This window comes from Equus caballus, chromosome 11 (genome assembly GCF_041296265.1).
Source record: "Equus caballus isolate H_3958 breed thoroughbred chromosome 11, TB-T2T, whole genome shotgun sequence".
Classification (NCBI taxonomy): Eukaryota; Metazoa; Chordata; class Mammalia; order Perissodactyla; family Equidae; genus Equus; species Equus caballus.
The window spans coordinates 4,187,432-4,203,742 of record NC_091694.1 but is presented as its reverse complement, the minus strand read 5'-3'; the positions used below and the strand labels follow the sequence as shown (position 1 = coordinate 4,203,742).

The 16,311-nt window shown below is 52.8% G+C and overlaps 1 protein-coding gene and 1 non-coding gene across 2 annotated transcripts in view; both read left to right on the top strand.

Moving 5' to 3' along the window:
- PGS1 (phosphatidylglycerophosphate synthase 1) overlaps window positions 1-16,311 on the top strand; it is a 38,593-nt gene that overhangs the window by 4,939 nt on the left and 17,343 nt on the right. Inside the window, exons 2-7 of the mRNA XM_070225875.1 lie at window positions 4,415-4,604; window positions 7,101-7,178; window positions 8,764-8,863; window positions 9,691-9,880; window positions 10,821-10,999; window positions 12,802-13,323. Coding sequence (XP_070081976.1) covers window positions 4,415-4,604; window positions 7,101-7,178; window positions 8,764-8,863; window positions 9,691-9,880; window positions 10,821-10,999; window positions 12,802-13,323 — 1,259 coding nt within the window. The remainder of the gene's footprint in view (window positions 1-4,414; window positions 4,605-7,100; window positions 7,179-8,763; window positions 8,864-9,690; window positions 9,881-10,820; window positions 11,000-12,801; window positions 13,324-16,311) is intronic.
- Window positions 8,816-8,934, top strand: MIR9106 (microRNA mir-9106). The gene has a single exon (NR_128133.2). It is a non-coding gene; the product is annotated as a microRNA mir-9106 (primary transcript).

The window sequence follows — 16,311 nt, the reverse complement described above, 5'->3', positions numbered from 1 at the left end:
TAGTCTTTCTTCAGAGCCCCACATCCCCTATTTTGAAAAGACCCTAGGACGTTGGCCTGCTTATTTGTGTCCCACTGGTAGGGGGTGACACTTCGTCCTGTGGCCCAGGGGAAGCAGACTTGTATCCTTTGAAACTGTGACAGCTGGGGAGGGGGCGTGTAAGGTGAAGCGTCGACCTCGGTGTAATTCTCTGGTGGTTGCCTTTCTTTGTTGTCATCTTTCCACGGACCATGTGGGGCCTTGGTCGGACCTCCAGGCACATTGTTGCATGTCCAGACACAGGGCAAATGCAAGGTGTGGCAGTATTTTCCACGGAGCACGCACAGCTTCAAAGTGTTGGTGAAGTAGAACACTCCTGTGGCCCCACAAAGAGGAGAAATGCCTTCTCCCCCGTTCCCCAAGGCCTCTCATGAGTTGGGGGTGGGCGTGCTGCTCTGTCCTCACTGCGTGGTGGCCCCTAGTCTAGGAGCTCAGGGACAGGAGAGTCAGTGTGTGCCCTCCTTAGTCAAGGCAGTTCAGGTGTGGATTCCTCTTAGAGATGGTGGGAAGAAGCTGCCCCCGCCCCGCTGCACCCCTCCCTTCATACTCACTGTGCCCTCTTAGAGTCACCCCTACCCACCCTCCGTCTTCTCACCCTACTCCCTCGGGCCCCTCTCTGGGAGGAGGAACAGGGCTCCTGGTTGGGAGTCCTCGGTGTTGAGGCCCAGACCACTCCCCAGTTCAGAGAACTTGACTGCAGCTTCCATGGAAAGGCTTAAATCACGTGGCTGAACCTTTACCCGGAGTCAGGTGTCTTGTGGGTGCCTGAAGCCTGCCCTCTGGAGAGGAGGCCGGTCCTGTTTCCCTCAGCACTGCAGTTTGTGGGCCCTTGTGCAGTGTGGCCTGTGTGTGTGTGTTGTTGCTGCCTCTGCTGCCGAACCGGGGGCTGGATGGTGAAGCGGCGCTGGCCTGGGTGCAGATCCCGGGCTGCCCCTGCTCTTGCCCTGGCCCAGTTCTCTAAACTTCGCTGATACGCTGGAGTAAAGGAGCGGCCTTCGAGAGGCCAGGTGGGCAGAACCTTCTTATCTGGGCCCCCATGCCCGACCACTTCCTCCTCCCCAGAACCAGCGGTAGGAGCTAGGTGGTATCTAGAAGGAGATGATTCAGGGAGCCCAGTCTAGATGTGGAAATTGTGTGTGTGCTGGTTTAGTTCTCTAAATGTGAGTGTGACAGCTTTGCTTTTTTGGTAAAGTAACCGCAGCTCCCTGCCTCCTCAAGTCTCTTGGGGCTTAAGTTTTTGAGCTGGGACGTGTAGTTCTTGGTCAAGCTTCCTGAAGTGAGGGCATCGCCCGTGCAGGTGGCCGGCCCCTGGGACTGGGACTAGGGTGCAGTAGGGGCTGCTGCTAGCATGGGGACACCATTTCTGAGAAGATTCCCAGGAGTCACCTGGTGGAAAGCGGGAACTAACTCCCATGGGGTTCCTGCTGAGGCGAAAGAAAAAGATGGCCCCCGAGCAGGCTCCCAAGAAGCCAGCAGTGCGCACCCAGAGCGCGGCTTACTGCCTCTGCCCCAGCGGAGGCCCTTTAGTTAGGTGTTGGGTGTCGCCAGTCTCGAGGGGGTCTCCCCGGCCTGTCCTGTCATTGTGGGGCCTTCATAAAACTCTGTTCTCCTTTCCAAAGCACCTTCCTCTTCGGGGATATAAAATTGCCACTCAAGAGTTGGGTCTCCTCCGCAGTGAATCCCTGAAACCTAATTGGCTTTCAGCTCCTTCTCCTCTCTAACAAAAATAAACCTGTCAGTACACAGATTAAACAGGAAGCTAACATAAAAAAGCCCTCAATAAATCTTGGACTGAGGCCGTGGTGGAACATTCCCAGGGCGAGCCGCCTGACAGGGACGAGACCTGCCCAAGGTAGCCCGGGGCGCCCGAGCCCATCCCGCCAGGAGCCTGCCAGAGCCTCTCGCCAGGGCAGGATGGGGGGGCCGGTGCCCGGACACGCCAGGAGTCTACAGGGTGTGTCCGGGTGCCGGCCCCCCCATCCTACCCGGACACCCCGGTAGACTCCTGGCGTGTGTGTTCTCTGGGCTGCCTATTGAGACCCTCCTGGGTTTTTCTGGCGATGGTGGTGTTTGCCAGTTCCTGCTTCTCATTTTGCTCACGCCTCTCCTTGCCTGCAGCAACCTACCCCCCCACCCACATTCCCTGAGTCCTACCAGGTTTTCAAAGCCCCTTTGAAGGCAGGGTGTTGTAAAGCCTTCACAGTAGCTCGGGCATTGCCGGCTCCCGTTTTTGATCACTGGAAGCACATGCACTGTATATTTTGACCTTTGATTAATTTTAGCATTTTCTCCTGTGTTGTTCTTAGATGATTTCAGGTGTGTAAGCTTGTGAGGCCACCAAGTTTGTGGGAGGCAGGGGCCATGTCCAGTTCTTCATTTCTGTGCTCCACGATCCATAGTTGCTCACGTGATGACTTGGATTGAGGCCCAAGCTGGCACTTGCCCTCTCCTGGGTTGCCGTGTGCCAAGGAGGTGTTTCCTCATCTTCCTTTTTGGGAGCTGATGTGAGTCTTTTGGCCCAGATAAAGGATGCGTGGGGCCAGACTGCATGGCCTGGGGCGGCGGGTGACGCCCTGGTTCTTTTATATGGTCTCAGAGATGATAAGTGCAGTGAGGCTGGGAGATAAGTTGATCTCACGCTGCTATGGGGCTTTCCACCTCAAATAGACTATGTTTAATTAATGAATATTAGACTTTAGGCCCCCTTTGGGGCTTCAAATTGATAGATTGTTGTGCAACTTTCTCGTCGTCTTGTGGTTTTCTGTTGGTCTGAAGGATCTTTCCTCTCTGGAAGTTAGCCTTGAGCACAGCGGGCGGATAGCCTCCGGTTTGGGCAGTGGAGGCAGCAATGCCTTGTTTACGTGCCGAGGCCTTTTATTTGCAAGCTGCTGCTCATTACCTGGAAGCCAGAGAAACTGAGCAAGCTGATGCTCATGAGCGGGTCTTTAGAGACAGCAGGAAAGGATGGCTGCTTTCTCACCTCTGCCCTCTGAGGCCCATGGCAAGTCCCCGACTTCCCAGGATGCAGATCCGGAGGGCTGGTACCTTCCACCCATCGACTAAAGTTCTCTTGGCAGTGAATTGGCAGTGAATCGGCTGTGACAGGCCGGTGGGCTTTCTGGGAAGCACAGCTGTGGGCCATCTGGCGTCTGTGTAGGGACATTTACAAACCCTGGGAAGATTCAGTGCTTTATCATGAAGCAAGTAAATGAAATCATCTTCCTGGAATTTGTGGCCCTTTAGGCCTTGGTGTGTTTAAGTGTCCTTTCCCCAGAGTCCCTCTTGAGGCCGTGGTGGAAGGTCACGTACTGAAGAGGATTTTCCTGCTGCTATTGCTGGAATTCAGATTAGGGCCGGGCTTGTGTGGGGCGCTTGGTGTGTGGTCAGTTTTCCTCTGGCCCCTGCAGGTATTCCAGTCATTGGGCAGCAGAGATGTGTGTCCATGGGCAGGACCGTGTTTACTGCCATCTCAGTCTCCGTGGAGTGGAGCCACTTCATGTAGTTGGACAAGTGCTGGCCAGACACGGGGTGTGACCCCAGGGAGGATGTGTCCAATGGTGAAGGGGCATTTGTTGTCACCGTGGGCACCTCTTGAGATGACCTCCTCTTCCCTGACCTCTTTCTGCTCCAGCTTTTCTCTCAATATCTGAGTATTAAAGAGAAAACTTTATTTTTCTCCGTCCTTCCCTGTCAGCCCTATTTATCTCATCAGTTGTACACCTGCGAGTCTGGGTTGCATCATCAGACTTATGCCAGACTCGCTCTTGTTCTAGACAGCCTTCACCGGCTTTGTGCAGGTGCATTTGCTGGGGGTGGCAGTACTAACCAGCCAGTGGCTTTTCTGGATTCCCTGCGGCTGCCCTAAATTTGGAGTTGTTTGGAATCAACTTAAAGTTTGGAGTTTGTCCGTAGGCATCGGTACTTCTCAAGTTGCTCGACTAGTAGGGGCTGGAGGAAAAATGCTTTTGAAGAGTTTGACTTGGGCTCACTTAAAATGGTCTAGAAAATCTGAAATTGACCTCTCCCCAAAATTCCATCTTCCCCCCCAAGTAGCTGAGTGAGACCTTTTTTTTTTTAGGATTGGCACCTGGGCTGACAACTGTCGCCAATATTCTTTTTATTTCCTCCTCAAATCCCCTCAGTACATAGTTGTATATTTTAGTTGTGGGTCCTTCTAGTTGTGGCACGTGGGCCGCCGCCTCAGCATGGCCTGATGAGCGGTGCCATGTCCATGCCTAGGATCTGAACCGGTGAAACCCTGGGCCGCCAAAGCGGAGCACGTGAACTTAACCACTTGGCCATGGGGCCGGCCCCTGAGACAGACTTTTGAGGAAGTATTTGAGAAGTATGACCCTTTGCATGTCTCTTTAACCAGGTCACCATGGCTGTTGTTGGGTCCTTTGCTGTCCCCAACTGTCCCCCAGGTCACTTCCCCTCCTTGCTGCCTGTGTCCAGAGGGCGTGCACAGGTTCCAGTGGATCAGAAACCTGGTTCCAGAGTTTGGAGTCTCCAGTTCTCACGTCAGGGTGCTTTCTTCCCCAGCCGAGTTTTTTGAGCTCATGAAGGTAAGTTGTGTCTAAAGGAGAGAAGGAAAGACATTTGAGTTAGAGGTTTGGGGCATAAGGTTGAGTGAGTCCTGGGCAGAAGCACCTTCTGTTCTAGAAGCTTTAGATGGCTGCTCAGCTTATTCCTGTGGGCCCTGCCTGTTAGTTTTCAGCTTCACAAATCATTAAGTCAAGCTACAGTCAGAAGGTCTCCTGCGTGGCTGGTGTCCCAGGTAGAGGAGCTCAGAGCGTGGGGCAGTGAGTGTCACGTCCTGGATTTGGATTCTTATGGACCGACTGATTCCTTCTGTTCTATGTTAAAAGTGTAGACTGCTAAAGGAGAGGTTAGTGAGGACATGTGGTCCACATGGACATGTCTCTGCTAGAGATGTCTAGGAAGGAAAAAACCTTTATTCTAGTCATGACAGACCCCTGCCCCTGGAAACATCTCCAAGACACAGTAGTATCATTTTGGTAGATGTGATATACCTGGTGTAAAAATCTTGGTTCTTTTCTGTGACTTTGTCTGAAGTTTGTGCCTCTCTCTCCTGGTAGAGATACAGATACTCAATTTTGCATTTGTGGGGTTCAGCTTTCAGTACATTACTCAGATGTTCATGCCATGTCTAGTTACTTGAGGTTAAACTGCTAATTAGAATGAAGTAATTCAATGCCAATTAATTTTTATTAACATGAACTTTCTGAGTTCATATTAACAATGATGTTAGAATTAAGGTATGATGAGGTCAGACTGGCAGAATGCTAGGAGATAATAGAAAATATATGTAGAGATTCACTTTTCCACAGAATGAGCTCTAGTGCATTTGAATGCTTGCACATTTTCTCACCTTTTGCCGTGTTGATCTGTAGATCCATACTTAATTTCTGCCTGGCTCATTCCACAAGACAGTGTGCGTGCGTTTGTATGTGCATGTGCATGTGCTCTCCTCCACTTCCTTGCACAGTTTGTCTGTCCTGTGTGTCCTTGTTTGTGCAGAACTGATGCTGAGGCCTTTTGCTCTTTGCTCCCACTTGATTCTCTGCTTGGCTTGAAGAAGCAGGTTTTTCAAAGGATGTTCTTCTCGGTGCCCTGATCAGCTCTGGGTGATGACTGACTGTCTCCATGTGATGATCCCCAGGCCGGGAGGCCGGGCCGTGCTGCACACCTGCCCAGGACGGGTGGGTGGGGGTGTGGAGGCGTGAGGGGCCTCACCTACAGGCCAGGAAGAAGCCGAGGCCTCCTTTTCCTGCTTTCTGAACTGAGTCCTGGGCAGAGTCTCCCGGCCTGTACTCTGCTGAGTGGGATGTTTCTTCCCAGGGAAGACAGAGCGGCCTGTGCTCCCTGAGAAGAAAGAATACGGCGGTTCTGCTGGTCCCTGGGCCCGTTAGAGCTGAGAGTGCACCAGAGGACTGGGTCGCACAGTACACAGTCAAATAGTCTTTTGCTGCCTGGATGAAATTGCCTTATACCTTATTTGTTGTTTTCCTTTCTTCTTAATCACCTTCCCCACAAGCATCCTTCTTAATAAATAACAAAACACAAGAAGCAGCCAATGTGGGAAATTCTTTTGTTTTTTCTTGGATGTGAGCCTTTTCCCAGTGGTGTGTTCATGTACGTCTCAGGCAAGATGCCCCTCTTCCTCTGTGGACCGTGCAGGCTGTGGGTGCGACATCCCTTCTTGGTAGGAAAACAGACGTGTGCCATGCTTTCTCCTCGCTCCTCTTGCGAGGCCGTGCTCTCCTGTGTACCCTTCGGGAGCTTGACCTTTGATTGTGCTGCATTCTTTCTGCCCTTGCCACCTCCTCTGGGGTGGGACTGCTTAGAACTCCAGAGATTGGTCACTGTTCTCCTGGGGCTGGAGCAGGTCTAGTGGGAGGACACCGGATGTTAGGACTGATGTGACGTGTCATCTTTGAATGTTGGTCTCCTCTGTGTATGTGCCTAGGTGCCTGTCTCTCTGCCTTTCGAAAGTAATGCATGCTTGTTAAAAAACCCTGATCATGCAGATGGGGGTAGAGCAGAGGGCAAGTTCGCACCCACGCTCCCTTCTCTAGCTCTCCTCCTTGGGGACAGCTCTTGGCAGTTTGGTGTGTGTTTTCCATGCCCTGCACACACACCCACGTGTGTCTGCCTGTACAGGTGAGTGAGGGGGTGTCAACAGTGGAGGCATGGTTTGCATTGTGTTGGGTGACCTGCCTTTTGTCTCCCAGCTGTGCGTTGTGGGTGTCCTTCCAGATCAGTGTGCACAGGCCTCCTTCCTCTCTCAGGGGCTGCACTGTGTCTCGTATTACAGTTAGGTCACGCTGTCCTTTCAGGCTGAGTGTTTGTGTGAGGATTGTGGGTCCTGATTTGGTAGGCTACCATACACATTTTGGACTTGCTGTAAATATTAGTTGGTGAAGATAGAGGATAATCCAGCTTCGATTATCATTTGCTGCCAAGGTCAAAGGACTATATTTTCTCAGTGAATTGTGAAAATGATGATTGTGAATTTTGAATTGTTTCTCCTCTTTCAGGGGCAAATAAAAGTTGCCAAGAGACGGGTCGTGATGGCATCCCTCTACCTGGGGACAGGTCCTCTGGAACAGGAATTGGTAAGGTTTAAGGGGAGGTGGTCCTAGCAGCAGCAGTGAATCACCCCGAAACCTCATGGCTGCAGAGCCCCATGGAGTTGGGGTTGAGCTGCCCTTCCATGGCCTTCGTCTGTGGCCGGCTCTTGTTCTTGTTGCCTCAGATACTGAGGTGTGTCAGAGGAGTGGTGAAGGGGTGCAGGGAGGTCTAATCCTGGGCCTTCTGGCCGTGCTGGCCAGCGTCCTGCTCACCCTGCACAGGGGTCCTTAGGCTGCTCCAGGCCAGGGCTTGGCAAACCACGGCCCACACGCCACATGTGGTCTGCTGCCTGTTTTGTCTAATCTGTGACGTAAGAATGGTTTGTACATTTTCAAAGGCTGGAAAAAAATCAAAAGAAGAATATTCATGCCACGTGAAAAGCCTGTGAAATTCGAATTTCTGTGTCCATAAATAAAGCTTTATTGGAACACAGCCACTCTCATTCATTTGTGTTTTGTCTATGGCAGCTTTCTCACTGCAGTGGCAGAACTGAGTAATTGTGACAAACACCATCTGGCCTGCAGAGCGCCAAATATTTACTATCTGGTCCTTTACAGCAAAGGTGTTCTGAGCCTGTACTAGACAGATGAATTGGAGTGCAGGTCAGGCTGGCTGGCTGCTCATGCCAAGGGCTGGTGTAGGTGTCAGGTCTACAGCAAGCCTTGTTCCCCCGGACTTGCTGTCATGCCGTACTTGTCACTTACCGTGACATGGGCAGGAGTGGGAAGGAGCAGAAATCAGCAGGTTTGTGTAAGGCTTGCTCCTTGTGGTACGAGTCCAGTGCAGGTTCTGGTGTGTGGGCGGAATCCAGAGGTTGAGTTGATGTGAGTCTGTGAATGAGATCATTCTGTTGTCTTGTCTCTGGGATGGCTTTCTACTCTGAGGTCTGAAGTGGCCCATTGCCCACAATAAGTTTTGTTTCTTGGTTCATACTTGTTCAGAAGCCCATAGGTAGGAGCTGGGAGACAGCAGGGGTTGGGGTGTGGAGATTGAGGGTGGGTGAGCATAAGTGCTTCCACTCTCCTCTTCCTCACCTAGGAAGGAGGCCACCCTCTGATTCCAGGACGTCCCCTGAGCTGCAAGCTTGGGAAGCCTGTTTGTTCTCCTGGGAAGAGAATGTCGTGTCCAACCCATGGAGAATGGCCGTGGGCAGGTTGGGTCTTGGATTCATTCGTTCAACAAGTATTTACTGAGTCCTCTCCATGTGTTGGGCACTGCCTGTTGTATGTCTGTGAGCGTGATCTGGTGAAACGTGTGGGAGCTGGTGTGTTAGGGAGCGTGTCCAGGAGTGGCAAGGTCCAGACTGCTCAGCAACACGCTTCTGGACCTCAGGCCGCTGTCTCCACAAGGTTCAGGTGGGAGAGGGCGGCAGGCGGCGTCTTCTGATTGCCGTGACAGAGGCCTCTCAACTGAAGACGTTCTGCTGCGCTGGCTCCTGAGTGCTCATGGTGCGCATGTGTGTTCAGAGAAGATGGCAGGGTCTCAGCTGACAAGTTGATTTGTTTTTTCATACATAATCATCTTTTTGGATCTCATACTTCTGTTCTTTCGGGGTTCTTTTCTTGATAGGTGGATTGCCTGGAAAGCACTCTAGAAAAGTCACTCCAAACAAAGTTTCCTTCAGACCTCAAGGTGTCCATTCTCCTGGACTTCACACGAGGCTCTCGAGGTAGGGCTGACACTCTCCCCGGCCCTGATTCTCCCTCTTTCAGAGCCTCCGTTTTAGGAATTACACTGTTGCCTCCCGGGTCCTCAGGCAGAGGCAAGGCCATTTAAGACCGTCCAGGCTGGCCCAGGACTGCCTCATGTCTGTTAGGATTCCTTTTGTGGTGAGTGCCTGAAAGCCCAAGTAAACATAGCTTAGGCAGAAAAGGGAATTGTTTTGACTCCCGTGACTGACCTGCTTCAGGCCGGTCATGATTTGGGATTCAGCTGTGTCACCAGGACCCAGCTCCTGGCCCTGCTTCCTCTGGGCTGGCTTCATTCTCAGGCTCTGTGCGGTGGCTTCTGGTGGCCCCGGGGCTGTCTTGCCGTGGCATCTTGTCCATTGGAAGTGAGACTGCTTCCCTCCTGGTCAGACCAGAGGTCCTGAGTGGTCCGTGGGCCATCCATCAGGGCCTCCGAGGGTGCTTACTGGCCCAGGCCAGGCTGTGTGCCTGGGGAGCTGGGGGTGAGGGCTCAGGGTGGGCAGAGTCATCTTCGCCCAGAGCAGAAATGAGGAGAATAGGGGCAGAGTGGTACACCCCAGGAGGAGGTGGGGCTAAAACAGCAGATATCTGCAGCACCGACCACCCCAGTGCTGCCTCAAGACGTGGCTGGTGTTGAGAACAGATTTAGTCGGAGTTCCCCGGCTGGAAGAAGCACTAGGTGGTCTGCCCGATTTGAACGGGCGGCAGGCGAACGTGAGCCCGCAGTGGGTGATTCCTCACTGGCAGGTGGGTCTGCTACCTAGTGTGAGTCGCCCATCCTTGTTTTTCTGCTCGCCCATGTATTCAGGTAGAAAGAACTCTCGCACAATGCTGCTCCCGCTCTTACAGAGGTTTCCAGAACAGGTCCGAGTCTCCCTCTTCCATACCCCTAACCTCCGAGGACTGCTTCGGCTCCTGATCCCTGAGCGCTTCAACGAGACCATTGGCCTGCAGCACATTAAAGTGTACCTCTTTGACAACAATGTCATCTTGAGTGGGTGAGCTTGCTTCCCTCCGTCGAGCATCTCCCCTTAATCTTCTTCAGGGTGGGCTAGCCCTGGTGGCCTAGTGGTTAAGTTTAGCATGCTCTGCTTCGGTGGCCTGGGGTTCAGTTCCTGGGCGCAGACCTACACACTTGTCTGTCATTGCTCATGCTGTGGTGGCAGCTCATGTACCAAAAAAAAAAAGAGGAAGATTGGCAGTGGATGTCAGCTTAGGGCGACTCTTCTTCAGTGCAAAAAAAAAAAAAAGTTCTCTAGGGTGGAAGTCAGCAGAACATGGAGAAGGGAAAATCTGTCTCCTTAAGCCTTTGAGAACCCACTTTGGTTGCCTTGCTCTCTTGGTGTCTTCCATGGCACCGTGTTTGCTGTGGAGGCTGGAAACTCACAAAGGGCGATTAAGAGATAGCCACGGTTTGTTGAGCACTTGCTGTGTGCTAGCCACCACGCTAAGCCCCTTGTGTGTACGTCTTGTTTAATTCTCGTGGTGACCCTCTGTCATACTTTCCTCACTTTATACACGAGAAACCAGAGATTGGAGAGGATGGATAACTTGAATAGGCAGACCCCCAAAAAAACAAAAGAAGAAAAATACAGAGCCAGGATGGAAATCCAGGTCTTTTGATTGCAAAGCACGGGACTGGTAACTAGCCCTGTGTGGTTAGTTGGCTTAGTAATTGTCACATCTCCTCTCTCAGCTGATTGTCAGCTCTGTGAGGGGAAGGGTTTTGCGGTTCCCTTTTTGGTGTCACCTTAGTGCCATCTTGTCTCTTGTGAGTGGTCATGCTCAGTAGCTGTTTGTTAATTGGCTGCTGCTATTGTGTCCTGATCCGAGCCTGTCACTCCCCTGCTCCTGCTGGTTAACCTGAGCCCTGGGTCACTAGGGCCTGCCGTGACACACTCTTACCTGAGTCCTCAGCTGCTTCTTTCCTTCCTGCAGTGCAAACCTGAGTGACTCCTACTTCACCAACCGCCAGGACCGCTACGTGTTCTTGCAGGACTGTCCCGAGGTTGCAGACTTCTTCACGGAGCTGGTGGGCGCGGTGGGGGACGTGTCCCTGCAGTTGCGGGGGGATGACACGGTGCAGGTGGCGGAGGGGATGGTGCACCCTTACAAAGGTAGGGTCCTGGGCTTGTGGGGGTGGGGTGAGGGCTGAAGAGAGCACGCCTCTGGTGGCCTTGCCTCGGGCTTGGGAGACTGGGGTGGCAGAGCCTCATTCTGCTTTTGTCTCTGAAGCCAGACAGATGTGACTCACTGGCCGTCAGTCATGCTCTGTGGGTGAGGGAGCCGGCCTGGGAAGGCGGGGATGTGAGCTTCGGGTCTGGGTGCCGGGGGCTGAGCCAGGAGCCTGTCCTGCGCTTACAGGAAGCAGTCTGCTAAATGACTGCCCTCCTCAGGGCCAGCGCCCCCAGCTCTGCAGCACAGAGGCTCTGTGGCTCTCAGCTCCATTGAGGTCTGTGGCCTCCTGCCTGGGAAGTGAAATGGGAGAGCCCTCAGCTCTGCTCTCTGGAACCAGCAAATCCTGGCAGCCAGCTTCCTGGGGGCATTTGCATTCCTGTGATTCCTGTGGCTTTGGCTTCCTGGTGGCCTTTAAGAAGGTCTACTGCTGAATTTGCAGCAGTGCCAGCAAAGCAGGGAAGGGGTTAACCCAGTCCGGGGAAGGAGAAAGGGCCTTAGGTCCCCGACCCAGAATGGAAGCATCCAAGTGGGGATGTCTGGTGGAAGCCCTGTCCTGGGTGCCAGGGAAACTGTGGGCCTCGGAGCCAGTCCGTGATCTGTGTGCCTGCCTGCCTGCTGCCAGCCTGGATGCTCAGTTATGACTATTATATTTTGAATTTTATCACTAAAAATTTTATAGAAATCTGTTTTTTCTCTTGTTATATGAGTACCTATGTATTATCCTCAATTTTGCCTTCTGGACCACAAAGCCTAAAATATTTACTGGCCCGTACAGAAAACATTGGCTGAACCCTGGTTAAATTCAACAGGCCACTCATGAACAGGGCCCCACATTCAGGGAGGAATGAGAGTCAGCGTGCTCAGGGGTCAGGTCGGGGAAGCTGGGCAACACACGTGCTCGGGGGCCAGGGCGGCTCAGAAGGGGTGGTCCCACGGCATTAGTGAACAGAGAGATGCAGGGACACTCACAGCCGAGACAAACGTGTGGAGGGCGGCTGCCTCCTTCCCTGGTGGCTCCTCGGTGCCAATAAGGAAGGTTCCATGCACAGGCCATTCCTTCTCTTTGTTCTGTAGCCCAGCCCTGAGGGACACTCAGGTGTGTGTCCCTGTTCCCAGCTCAGAGTGTGTGAGCGAGTAAGGATGACCAGGACAGCCGTCCTTCCCTCTTTCTCTTTTATTCTTGACCCACCTTGCTGAAGGCTTGCTAGCTTACCAGTCTTTTCAGAGAATCAACTTTTGACAGTATTGATATTCTCCATTTTTGTATTGTTGATTTCATTGTTAATTTCTTCTCTTTATAATTTTCTTCGTTATACTGTGTTTTTTGTTTTATCCTGTTGTTTTTCCCCCTAACTTCTTAGTTGGATGCCTTAGCTCGTTAATTTTCTGTCTTTTCTCCCTAACAACATTTAAGGTCATCATTTCTTTTCCCTTCATTGTGTCTGGACAGCCAGTTGTCACCGGTGTCTTGTGTCAGTACGAAGGGGCCTGAGCCTGCCCGTCCATGCTCTGTCCTGGAGCCTCCCTTGCGCTGTCCCCAGCCCCGTGAAGCTTGCTTTGTCATGGTTGTGTCAGGCTTTGTAGCTCGCTCTCCTTCTGTTCTGTCATTCCTGCACGGGTCTTTGTTGATAAGTGTTCTCACTGAAGTCTAATGGGACATGTGCCATGTCCCCTGTGCTGCGCTGGAGTCCAGAGCCTCCATTTCTCTGCCCTTTATTCCTCTTTCCCATGTGTCCCCTAGGTGACCGAGCTGCATATTGCCAGGCAGCCAATAAGAGGGTTATGGATGTGATCAACTCAGCTAGGACCCGCCAGCAGATGCTGCATGCCCAGACCTTCCACAGCGACTCCCTTTGGACCCAGGAAGACGCAGCCGCTGCTGGTGACCGGAGGCCAGCCCCCGACACCTGGATTTATCCATTGATCCAGATGAAGCCCTTTGAGATCCATATTGACGAGATTGTCACCGAGACCCTGCTGACAGAGGCCGAGCGAGGTGCTAAGGTCTACCTCACCACCGGCTACTTCAACCTGACCCAGGCTTACATGGACCTGGTCTTGGGCACACGGGCCGAGTACCAGATCCTGCTGGCCTCCCCAGAGGTGAATGGTTTCTTTGGGGCCAAGGGGGTGGCGGGTGCCATCCCAGCCGCCTACGTGCACATCGAGCAGCAGTTCTACAGTGAGGTGTGCAGCCTGGGGCAGCAGGAGCGGGTCCAGCTGCAGGAGTACTGGCGGAGGGGCTGGACATTTCATGCCAAAGGTACGCAGCCAGAGGACTGCCCCCAACACGGGATAGCCCGGGAGGGGGACGCGCCCCCGCTCTCCTGGCTCACTTGTTAGCGCCCGTCTTGCCCCGCGCCTGCTTGTTAGAGCTCTGTCCCCGTCCCTTTTGGTCTTCACGACGGCCCTGCAGGCCTGTCAGAGTCATCCTGTTCAGGTGCATTTCAGTTATGCAGGATCCTTCCCTTTTATGCAGCGAAAACGTATAAACTCAAATCATTTGGTAGCTGTTTTAGACGATGTTCATGTAACCTCTCTCCTCAAATAGATGAAAAGACGTCTGATTTAGGCTTTCCTTGATCATTGGCATTCTCCTGTGTGGGCCACGCCCTTCTCAGGGACAGAGGATTCATTAGGGATCATTTATTTGGCATTAAACAGCCTAGTTTTTTTTTTCTTTTCCTCACCGTTGCTGGGTTTTTTCCTGTATGCCAATCCTTCACTTTTTTTATATAGCTGAGAAAATCAAGGCTATATACTTACAATACGTACGTGTACAGTGCTGCCTGTAAATGGGTCGTAGTTTGAATCGCATGTTTGTTCTAGTTGCTCTCAGGCAGTCGTGTGCATCCATGGAGCAGCCCCCATGTGGCGTAATCCCAGGCGCAGGATCAGAGATGTGGATAAACGGGTTTAAACCTTGTGAGGAGAGCGGGATTATCCCCGCTGCTCCCTGATGCTATGAGTGCGCCGGCCTCTCGCCGCGTGGCCGCTCTTCTGGTGCTCGCACAGCCAAGGTGGTTAGTCCTGTGTCTAAGGAAGAGTGAACCGTGCATGGGCCCCTGAGCCACAGGTTGAGTGCATGGCTTTTTTGACTTCTCTTTGGTGGTTCAGGGGCCTGTTTTGCTCCTGAGCTGGTCCTGGAGGCTTCCGGAAGTACTGAGAGAGGGAGGAGGCAGTAGTGTTGCCTCGGCCTCCCATCTCAGATGGGAAATCCAGGCTGCAGACTGCCACAGCCACTCATCTGTGTTGTCTAGAGGTTGTCTTTGAACCCTCAGGTTGAACTGTTTTTTTCTAAACCAGTGGTTTTCATCTGGGGATATGTTCTGAGAAATACCAAAGCCCAGGCTACCCGAAACCTCCTGCGTCCAGCTCTCCGGGGGTTTGAACCCAACATGATATTTTTAAGAAACTCCTCTAGGAGATTCTGATACCTAATTTTTTTTTTTTTTTTTTTTTTGAGTAAGATTAACCCTCAGCTAACATCTGCTGCCAATCCTCCTCTTTTTTGCTGAGGAAGGATGGCCCTGAGCTAACATTCGTCCTCATCTTCCTCTACTTTATATGTGGGATGCCTGCCACATCACGGCTTGACAAGCAGTGGGTAGGTCCACACCCGGGATCCTAACCAGCAAACCCAGGCTGCCGAAGCAGAACGTGTGCACTTAACCGCTGCGCCACCGCACTGGCCGGCCCCTCTGATACCTTGAGAACCACTCTTATGCTTAGAATGGTGGTGCTTCTGGCCTCTTGGGTGGTTCCTCCTTCCTACTTTGAAGCCTACATGCCTGCTCAAGCAGGTGGCATTGTTTGGTGTGGGAAGGGAGCTACGCTCTTGTACTGTAGGCCCTATCCCAGCATGTGATATGGGCTAAGCCAGGCCGGGGGTCAGATGTCTCAGGCAGGCAGGGCCAGCCAGTGGGGTGGTGTGGAAAGTATTTTAGGGTTGGCTTTGTTACTTCTGAGAATAACAGTGCCTGGCGGGGGGTATTGGAGACAGAGAGCTGGACAGCGGGAGAAGCTTTGAGCTTCAGAGAGGGTGTGTATGTACACATGTGGCTGGGGAGCTGCACACAGGCACGTCTAGGCTCGCTCCTTGTCTGCACTGTGGCTGGACCACTAAGGGGTCCCTTTTCACTTTGGTCCCCCCAGCTCAGCCTGGCCCATCAGTTCTTTCTTTTTTTTTTGTTTTTTTTGAGGAAGATTAGCCCTGAGCTAACATCTGCTGCCAGTCCTCCGCTCTTTGCTGAGGAAGACTGGTCCTGAGCTAACATCCATGCCCATCTTCCTCTACTTTATATGTGGGACGCCTGCCACAGCATGGCTTCTGCCAAGTGGTGCCATGTCCGCACCTGGGATCGGAACCAGCGAATTCTGGGCCACCGAGAAGCGGAATGTGCGAACTTAACCGCTGCACCACCGGGCCGGCCCTGGCCTATCAGTTCTGACTGTGCTGCGGGTTGTTTCCCTGAAGCTGTGCTGATAACGTGCAGTGACTCCCCAGTTACCGTTGAAACAGAAGCACCAAACCGGCTTTTCCAGTGTGTCTTGCCTTTTCCCGGATTGGCATGCTTCTGCCACTCCCTCCCTCCCACCCTCTGTGGGTGGGGTCCTGCAATCTCGGAGTGCTGGGTCCATGGGGAAGGCCAGGAATCCCAGGGCACGTGTACCTGCGTGTGTAAGAGAGAGAGAGAATTGGGGGGTGGAGTATGTAGAGAGGGGCTTTGTATAAGCAGAGGGGGCATCACCCTAAAACCAGGAGCTGGAGGTCACAGGTCACTCAGTGCTCAAGTGAGAGGCCAGGGTCCTTCCCTTCTTAATAGCTGTGATCTTTGTGGGAGTCTTAAGTTGGCCCCTTTTCTGGCTCATCTCTTGATGGTCACTTCCCCCGAAGCAGTCTAGGAGAGACAGCCTATGTTGTATGAGCAGGCAGCCCAGATGGCGGCATGGATTTGGATAGTGGGAGCGGTGGACCATTGTCTGTCTGCCCTCTGCAAGGCTGGTGCTGGGTACAATGGTGTGTCTGCCTGGGCGTGTCTGTGTTTGAGCCCCGGAACATTCCTGCAGATGGCTGAGTAGCCGATACCACGATTCCCTTTCCCAAGTTCCTGCAGGACAGGCCTGGGCTGATCTCAGCTCCTTGTGCTTCCAGAAGCTGTGGGGCAAGGAAATGAGCCGGGACGCTCTGTTTGTTGCTTCCAGATCCTTGTGCCTCGGACAGTATTCCCTTTGTCAGCACTGCACCCCC